Consider the following 10,086-nt stretch of genomic DNA (forward strand, 5'->3'; position numbering starts at 1 on the left):
ATACCTCCACTTAACAGAAAATCACAGCTAAATAATACTGCTTTCAAGCAGTGTTGTGTTCCTGTTGGTAAGTAAGGTGACCAGAGCTTTTGGGGGGAATTGATGATAGGGTCGGCTACGGTAATCGCTTACACACTTAGTTTTATATTTAAAAAAAAACAATCTCAGTAAATACACGTTGTTTAAACAGTAAACTCTGAAGTTAATTAAAAACGTGCGATATGGAAATAAATTAGAAGATTCAGCAAGAAAAAAGTTTAATTGAAAAAATGTACCCGATGTCCATCAACGAACAGTAATTAAATTGAAAATTGAACGGCAATTTTTTGTATGTCTTCGTTTAAGCAGCAATTATTATCATCGAAACAATATCTCAGAGTGAAATGTATACTTGTAGTACCAAGATAATGAGAGTTTAAATTATTATAGACATAAATAATAATAAATAGGCTCAATGTATGTACGTGCATAACTTTCGATGACTGAAACAAACTGATAATTATTCTTTATTGTTTGTTTTTTTTTAGGATAAGGTTTATGTGAAGAATTAAAAATATATATTTTTGGTGTTAACTCCTTAAGAATCGATTTTCATATAAGGCCCTCGAATGAAAAAAATATATAAGGAGTCTACTGAACGAATGACCTCGTTACGTTTCTCGTAACGCCATCTATTGATTAATACATTTTATAATTTATGATTATTATTTTAAATTTATTTTAAGTATTATTATTAAAAAAAATGTTTTTTAAGCGAAAGTTATTGATTATATGACATTATATGACATCAAGTTTAACATAAGCTGTAATGCAGTTTTTGTTAAATTTATATTTACTGATGCGATGATTGGACTTTAAAAATGTAGTGCTAGAAGAATACATATTTCTACTTTTTATTTATGTTAATAACAAATCCCGTTAACCTTTTAAGAACAGAGAAATTTAAAAAATGCAATTGTTTTAAAAACTTACTTAAAATTACTTTAACTTTGGGTTAATTACGTCGAAATTGTTCAGAAAATTAGAATATTTAATTAATTAAATGAATCGATTCATTTAATAGTCAAGTGGATACAGAATGCGGTGGTTCGTTTGCACGTTATTATTGGGTTACGCCTTCGCAAAACACGAGGAGTACGATGGGTGAGAAATCATAAAATAAGTCATGGTTATTTCTCATATATTGGACTAATATTAACCAAGATTTCCATTGGAGATGGACACTATCATTTCTTTAAGATATTCTATAATATATAGCAAACTACAACTTAAGCTAAGCTGTACAGTTGAACGTGTCCGTTTATCCTAAGTTTTTAGTCACCTTAGAACCAATACTAATAATTATATCTTTATTTCTAAACTAACATTTTATATACATAAATTACATTAAATGGCGATCACTAAAATATCTTCGTTATACCAAAAAAAGATTGAATGATATCAGACAAAACATCAGCAAATTACAGCTAAGGAAATATTGTGATTTAGTGTTACTCGTAAAATTGCCAAACAAGCCTATGGTCTCTCTGATGGTAAGCCTGAAGGACTTCTGAACAGCATTACTTAGCTGTTGACTTTTGTAAGCTATATCCTAAGTCAGGCTGCTCCAAAGAGCAAAGTATTCCCCAATGTGGCGTACTTAATAGATTGCTAAAGGTAAGTAAACATTGGAAGATTGTTTGTCTGTTGTTCAAAACATATTCATTCCTCTACTGTATAAACACTTAACTACTTTAAAAGCAAATGAGATAAACCTATACGTCAAACTACACTGAAATCGACAGTTTCATGATCTTCCAAAATTTTTAGTTCTTTTAAAGAATCTCGAGATTTGTTCTTAACAGTGCACTTGAATGTGATAATAGTACTTATTATTCTTGGGCTTAATGGCTTTTAGTTGTGCCAAGGGGCGCTGTCGATTTCGCTGATGTCACGTGGGATAGAAAAGACACATACTTACCTTGTGTTAACAGCGTTGTTCCATTACAGTATAATGTGACGTATCCATGTTAATAAAATGAATAATTTTCAGCTCCGCACTCTTCTCGGTCAAGGTCCAGAACATGGATCAAGTTGATTACTTCAACACTCTAGACTATCCATTTGATATCTGGCAATACGCATCCCTGATGAGGAATGGCATGGTTCTTGTGGCCAAAACCTACGTTCAACTATTTCAAAATGAACTGAATGCTAAAGGAATTGAGTTTGTTATAGAATCTGAGAATATTAAAGAGTGAGTATATCAACAAAAAAAACTTCAGGATTATTATCTTATAATTTTTTTATATTTCTAGGTCGGCATATAAGCGTACGGCTCACCTGATGGTTAGCGATTACCGTAGCTCATAGACACCTGCAACACGAGAAGCATAGCAAGCGCGTTGCCGACCCTATCCCCAATCCCTCCACGAACTCTGGTCACCTTACTCACCAACAGGAAAACAACACTGATTGAAAACATTTTTATATAGGCAAACATTTGCTAACTAAACATGAATTTCTAAACTTTAGTATTAAATTATTTCTTAAAGATAAAATAATTTCCTGGTATAAATTTAAGTTAAACATGACCTTACATATTCTATTTTATAAGTATTATTCTATTTTTTAAAAAATATACTGCATACTTATTGGGTGTAATTATTTTAGAATTATAATATACATTTACACTCATTATGTATGCTTCAAACGAAAAAAACTACAATGACCACTTAAGCGGAAAAATAGACAGTTTAATACGAATTATTACGAAAAAACATAAAAAGTACTTGTCAAATCTAGAGAAATGGGAGCACATCACAAGCACCAGCTTTCGATTAAAAAAGTAATCATTAAAATCGTAACAGTAAAAATAACATATCCTTATATTTAACAGCGACCTCTAGTAGCTAGTTTAGGAACCAATAATTGCCCATACAAGGATTGTAAGTTCGATTAGTTGATTTAGTTCTTGCAGATAAGATAGATGACTCTAATTCATTCACATTACATATTTTATTAAGGTAGAAACTAAAAATATTGATTGTAGAAAATTGAAGATTTTTTCAGCTTTCATATTTGATAGGCTTCTTAGTTAATAATTCTATGATATATTTAAAAAAAAAACTTATTTCGTCAAGTTGCTCTCGCGTTTTGCTATCATCCGTACATTCAAAAAGTTGACGTCCAATATAATATTTTTAATTGAATCTTTCAAAAAGACTTCAAATGATATTTAATTTATAGTTTAATGTGTATTCTATATAAAAATGTGTATAGCATATTTATGAAATGTTTTTTTAAAGGTGGTTAATATAATTGTGTTTGCAGGCAAACGAAGAAAAACCGTCTTCAATTATATCGACAAGTAACACAACGAAAAAAAACCGACTTCAATTACATCGACGAATACAACGTAGATCGACGAAAAAATAGTCAAGTAACTACGCGTTATCAAACATTACTCAAAAAGTAGTTATCAGATCTCGATAAAATTTATATGTGACCACATGATAAACATCAGGTTTCGATTTAATTAAAAATTATCAAAATCGGTACACCCAGTAATAAGTTATTGCGGATTTTCGAGAGTTTCCCTCGATTTCTCTAGGATCCCATCATCAGATCCTGGTTTCCTCACGGTACCAAACTAGGGATATCCCCTTTCTAACAAAAAAAGAATTATCAAAATCGGTACATCCATTAGAAAGTTATGCGGTATAATACAACGTAGGTCGACGAAAAAAGCGTCAAGTAAAAACGCATTATTAGATATAACTCGAAAAGTAGTTGTTAGATCTCAAATAAATTTAAATGGGACCAATTGACACACACTACCTTTCGATTAAAAAAAATTGTCGAAATCGGTCCACCCGGTCAAAAGTTCTGATGTAACATACATTAAAAAGAAAAAAAAAATACAGTCGAATTGAATAACCTCCTCCTTTTTTTGAAGTCGGTTAAAAAAAGAGCAAATGTTTCTCTGTTATCGATTACATTTACTTACTGCACCAATTTCCATAATTGTGCAGTCCTTGAGACATCCGAAAATTACAAAATAAAAAGTATGTGTGTACTTATGTACGAACGTACAAAGATATACTTCATTGGCTATCTAACTTCTTCTTCATTGACTAGCTAACTTCAGGGTGTCGGTTTTGGGTGACGCTGTGCGCGCGTATCGTATTACTCTCATTTTCCTTCCGCGCCAAAAGGAGTACAACTTAAATAAATTATCAAACTAAATTTCTAACTGACGTTTACTCACCGTAAATGGAATTCACCTTGTTTTTACGGGTATTTGTACATACGTATTAATGTAGATTAAATTATAATTAATTATCACAGATAATATGAACACGTTTTTATCAAACTTTAACAATATAATCCTGCACACAGATTATTTTTTCAAAGATTAATTCCTCTTGATTAGTAAATCGCGCTTATCATATCAGTCATAAAGCATTACTTTATAACGAGTCATCATCATCATCATCATTTCAGCCTATTGCAGTCCACTGCTGGACATAGGCCTCCACAAGTTCGCGCCAAAAATGCGTGAACTCATGTGTTTTGCCCATAGTCACCACGCTGGGCAGGCGGGTTGGTGATCCTACGAGTACATATACAATTCTCATGTCACAATGTTAGTTACAATACTCCTCCGACACGGCTGGACAAATTTTTATGAAATTTTGTGCGCATATCGGGTAGGTCTGAGAATCGACCAACAAACGACTCACTAAAACGTTTGCGGGATCAACTAGTATTTATATAATAATCCCTTCATGTAGCCTTATCAAAAAATATCACCAAATCTCTTTGATAAAGAATATTAGAATTGAATATATGAAATAATAATTTTATAAGTAAATCAGGGACGCGAGTTTTTTTTTTTGGGGGGGGGGGGATTATTAGACCAATAATCTATATGATGTCAACACGTCATATATAATTTGTAGACAACTAAATATGTATCACCGTAACGTTCCATACCTTTAAAAACCGTGATGTTTTGACGCAGTAAATTCATAATTTTAATTAATTATGAATTTGATATTCTACTAATTTAATCGCTTAACGCTAGTAGCTATAAACAACTGCTCTAGTGTAAGTAGTCATATAACATAACATAACATAACAATACACTTTATTGTACACCAAAACAGAAATAATACATATTATCGACTTAAACAGAGTATTATCAGGCACAAAGGGCGGCCTTATCGCTAAAAAGCGATCTCTTCCAGGCAACCTAGGGGCAGAGGAGATGGTATTGTGTCAGTGTAGGTGTACAAATTGAGACATGAATGTTTGAATATATTTACTTATTTACATACATACATACATAACACATACATAAATACATACATACGTACATACATACATACATACATACACATATACATACATATATACATAAATACAAATATACATAAACATATACATACACAAACACATACATACAAACATACATAGTCACCTAAAACACCGACGGATTGTGAGTTTGAATCCCGCTCGGGATGAATATTTGTATTTGTTACACGTTAAGCCGTCGGTCCCGGTTGTTATCATAAATAGCTAACAGCGATCGTTACTCATAGTAGGGAATATATTTGTCAATCCGCAGTGGACCAGCGTAGTAGATTGAAGATTTAAATCCAACCAATCTATCTGCCTACATGGGGAAAAAGGCCTATCCCCAGCAATGGGATATTACAGGCTGAATCATATCAGTCATAAAACATTATTTGTGGACGTCAATTCAACGTTTTCTTACGCAGTCGGTTAGTATATTTACACAGTTCACTAGTTTGGACAAAAAAAATCTTTATTATATTACTGTTACGTTAGATTGGTATTAAAATGGTAAAGACATTCGTTTATTTATTTATCGTATGTGTTTAATAAATTATTATGTATCTATACATATAATAAAATGGTAAGAAAGTCAGAACTGTACATTGAATATTTTTTTTAAAAGAATACTTGGGGTGTGACCTACTATCGATACCGAAGCCAAAAATATAGTTTTTAGAATTTTTGTCTGTTTGTCTGTATATATGTCCGAGATAAACTGAAAACGTACCGCATGGATTTACTTCAAATTTGCCACGAATATTATTAAGAACTCGGATCAACATATAGGCTACATTATATCATGCTATATAACCTACCGGAAACGAGCAGTGAACCTTTATTTCCTCAACGCATTCTGTAACAACGTGTAATCTAACGACGCATATTTGAATGTTGTTGTTATTATGTTAATAACCATGCTATCTAAGCTAGCTTCGCACGATAAAAATCATGCAATATAAGTAACTAAGGCGATAAACATAATTAAATGAATATAAGTAGACAAGACAATTTTAAAGCAGCGCCATCTATGAGATTTTTCTGTAGATATGAAATGTAAAGAAGAAACGGGTAAATGAATGTTATTTTAAAAGGTATAATCGTAGATATTTTTGGTGCTGTATAGCGTTCACGCAGACGACGTCGCGGGCAGCAGCTAGTAATTAGATAAATGCCCTAAAAACATTTTTTCAATAATTAATATTTAAGTTAATTTCTCTATAATAGTAAAAACGACAAATCACAACTGCCAGTTTTTAAGTGATAAAATAAGGATAACACCAAATCATTTAAAAACTAGAATGAAAGCCAAACCTTAAACTACGTTTAATTCTGGTAAAGTTACTTTTAACATTCTAAGTTTATTTATTATCTTATGTCAATAATTACTGATTTTATTACGTCTTTAAACATTTTTCAGACTACTTGAATTGGAAGATCAATTATTTGCTGAAAAAGCGCGCAGTAAATCCGTGAGAGCTGTTGATGATCTTACAATTAACTGGGACAAAATCTATAATTTGACTGAGGTAATATTAAACTTAGTAAATTCATTTAATCGTCTTAAAACGTGTAAACGATTCAAATACAATTAATGAAATTATTAATTAAGATTCGTGATTCCTAACGTTACGATTTTCGTTCATTTCGTTCACGAAGAAAGAACTCATTAATCATTGCTAATAAAAGATATATTGTCATCCTCATCATCATCATCATTTAGCTAAATATTTTAAAGGATCTTACCAGATATTAGGAATTATCAGCTAAACAGACTCTAAAAGGATTCTGTTTTGGATATTTTTAAAACACGGCTTATATATTATTTTGAAAAGAGTAACTGCGGAGTTTCTTGCCGAATTTTCTCTGCAGAATCTACATTCCGAATTGGTGTTATCTTTACTATCAAAAATAATAATCACTTTGAAATTTTAAATTCTAAAATGAAAAAAAAGTTTCAAAAGTGCTTTTGAAGCCTGTTTGAATAAGGTTGTTATTGATTTTGATTACTAACTTATACCTATATAAAATTCTGATGTCACAATATTAGTTAAAATACTCTTCCGAAACGTCTGGACCGATTTTTATGAAATTTTTGTGTATATCGAGTAGGTCTGAGAATCGACCAACATATATTTTTCAAACCCCTAAATTATAAGGGCGGGATTAAGGGGGTCAACAACATATATGGCAAAACAACGGTTCATTCATTTCATTGTAGGGATCCCACTGCTGGGAATAGGCCTCTTTTCCCGTGTAGGGGAAGAATCAGTGCTTAATCCACAACGCTGCTCTAATGCGGGTTGGCTGTTCCCTACTATGAGTAACGACCGCTATCAGTTATACATGATAACAACTGGGACCGACAGCTTAATCGACGGATTGTTAATTTAATCTTCTGCATTTTATTGTAACCGTTTCTTTTACAGCTTATCAAATTATTTTTAGAATTATAACTATTTGAAATAACGGTACATACGTTACATCTTTCCACAGGTAAATGATTATCTACAAAAGGTCGCAAATGCTTATCCCAATGTGGTGACACTAGTCAATGCAGGGAAATCCGTCGAGGGCAGAGACATTAACTACTTAAAAATATCATCCACAAATTTCCAGGTGATCTCATCGACTTATTTAAATTATATTATTCGTATGGCGTAATATGGTTTCGAAAAACTTTAAAGTAGAAATATTTCTAGTTAATATCTCGCATAATTTGATACGTTTTCAAACAAAGATACAGACCATAATTTTCACATCATATTATTAGTATGAATACATAGTAATCAGGTTTAAATTGTCTCACTTTTTTCTGTACGGTCTGGTCAAGTTCTAAATATCAGATGACAAAGCTTTGTAAAAAATTGCCATGATTTGGTGACTAATTGTTAACTTTGTAAATTATCTATTCATTTTCAGGACACAAGTAAACCTATCATTTTCATCGAGACCCTTCTCCACGCACGTGAATGGGTCACTCTGCCAGCGTCATTGTACGCCATCGACAAGCTAGTCGTCAACGTCAATGATCAAGACTTGATTGACAACTACGACTGGATTGTCTTGCCCGTTGCCAATCCTGACGGTTATGAGTTCACTCACGTCCCGGATGGTGTAAGTGGTTTTTTCCTAGCTTTTTTGAAATTGGACTGTAAGGTTTGGGTGGGGGTTTTTTGCCAAAGAACTGAATTAGTTTCGTTTATTTCCCGTCGTAAATGCTTTTTAACCGACTTAAAAAAAGGAGGAGGTTACTCAATTCGACTGTATATATATATATATATATATATATATATATATAATGTGTATATGTATGTTCGAGGATAACTCATCGTTTATGAACCGATTTTGATAATTCTTTTTTTGTTGGAAAGGAGATATCTCAAGTGTGGTACCATGATAAGGAAACCAGGATCTGATGATGGGATCCCAGAGAAATCGAGGAAACCACTCGAAAATCGTAGTGACGACTAGTGCGTTTATTAATTTTTTTTCGTCTACTTTATTTATTACTTGTCGATATAATTGAAGTCAGTTTTTTTTTTCGTTTGCGAAAAAACACAATTATGTATGCTATAAATATTTCTTATGTTATTTATTTATGAGGCCTTTTTGTACTTTTTCTTCTTTTGTCTTATTTTCTGAACAATACTCTGTTACAGAACCGTTTCTGGCGTAAAAACCGTAGAGCTGGAGTGTTCCCTGGAAATCTGTGTTTAGGCGTCGATCTTAATAGAAACTTCGACATCAACTTCAGTCAAGATTCAAGTAACTTTGCTTGTTCTGAAACTTACCACGGGCCCTCTGCTTTCTCCGAACTTGAGACCAGCGCCATCAGGGACATATTACACGAATATGAAGGTCGGATTGAATTATTCATTGACATTCACAGTTTTGGAAGCATGATTCTATATGGTTGGGGCACAGGTCAATTGCCATCAAACGCTTTCGAAATACATGCAGCTGGATTGCGGATGGCTGAAGCAATTGATGCGGTGAAAATGGAATACAATAGAAATTATCGCGTAGGAAACTCAGCACTCATACTTTATCGAGCATCAGGTTCTGCGATGGACTATGGACTAGCAGCGAATATACCTTTATCATACGTGTATGAATTGCCAGGATTCAGAGGTGTTGGACAGACTATATTCGGATTTTTAGTTCATCCAGACTTCATAGAACAAGCTGGTATGGAAACCTGGGAAGGTCTTAAAGCTGGAGCGAATTTTGTCACTAGAGTAAGATCAGGATATCAAGTATAACATGAAACACCTTTTCAATAAAATATAGACATTATTTGTAAATGTAATGTAAATAAATACAGTAGGTATGTTGCTTCATTTAATTTCTTTTCTCGCATTAAAACCTTAATCAATCTTTGATTGTTTAGCTCAATTTATTACCTGTATTATTACATTAATTTTGAAATTATTAACTCTACAACATTATTCTAATAATACTCTAATAATTTTGTTTATTTTCGAACAAAAAACCAACTTCGATTTTCTTCGACAAATATAGTGATTATTAATCTCCTACTTTTTTGAAGTCGCTTATACATTTACATTATAAATATAATAAGAATTAGTTTCAAACAAATTTAATCATTACATCCATCTTCTGCTGTACAATCAGATTTTCGGACACAAATAGGGATGAAGCGAAGTACATAAATCTGTTCAGTGTGACATGTCACGGGATGAACAATTTGACATCGCGCTTACAGGACAGGCAGGGCAACAC

General features: G+C 32.4%; 1 protein-coding gene across 1 annotated transcript; it reads left to right on the top strand.

Annotated features, from left to right (window-relative positions):
• Nucleotides 1–1,078: 1,078 nt before the first annotated feature.
• LOC123662797 (carboxypeptidase B-like) lies at nucleotides 1,079–9,679 on the top strand. The gene is made up of 6 exons (XM_045597592.1): nucleotides 1,079–1,143; nucleotides 2,033–2,236; nucleotides 6,761–6,869; nucleotides 7,837–7,959; nucleotides 8,263–8,457; nucleotides 9,003–9,679. The coding sequence occupies exons 1-6, from the start codon at nucleotides 1,079–1,081 to the stop codon at nucleotides 9,603–9,605; spliced, it is 1,299 nt and encodes a 432-aa protein (XP_045453548.1). The 3' UTR covers nucleotides 9,606–9,679.
• Nucleotides 9,680–10,086: the final 407 nt, after the last annotated feature.

This window comes from Melitaea cinxia, chromosome 19 (assembly GCF_905220565.1).
Source record: "Melitaea cinxia chromosome 19, ilMelCinx1.1, whole genome shotgun sequence".
NCBI classification, from domain to species: Eukaryota; Metazoa; Arthropoda; class Insecta; order Lepidoptera; family Nymphalidae; genus Melitaea; species Melitaea cinxia.

Bases quoted from the DNA above. Each gene is read 5' to 3' on its own strand.
- LOC123662797 (XM_045597592.1), top strand. From the start codon at position 1,079: ATGCGGTGGTTCGTTTGCACGTTATTATTGGGTTACGCCTTCGCAAAA. The intron at 1,144-2,032 runs GTGAGAAATCAT...AATAATTTTCAG, and splicing joins AAACACGAGGAGTACGATGG to CTCCGCACTCTTCTCGGTCA. The intron at 6,870-7,836 runs GTAATATTAAAC...ATCTTTCCACAG, and splicing joins AAATCTATAATTTGACTGAG to GTAAATGATTATCTACAAAA.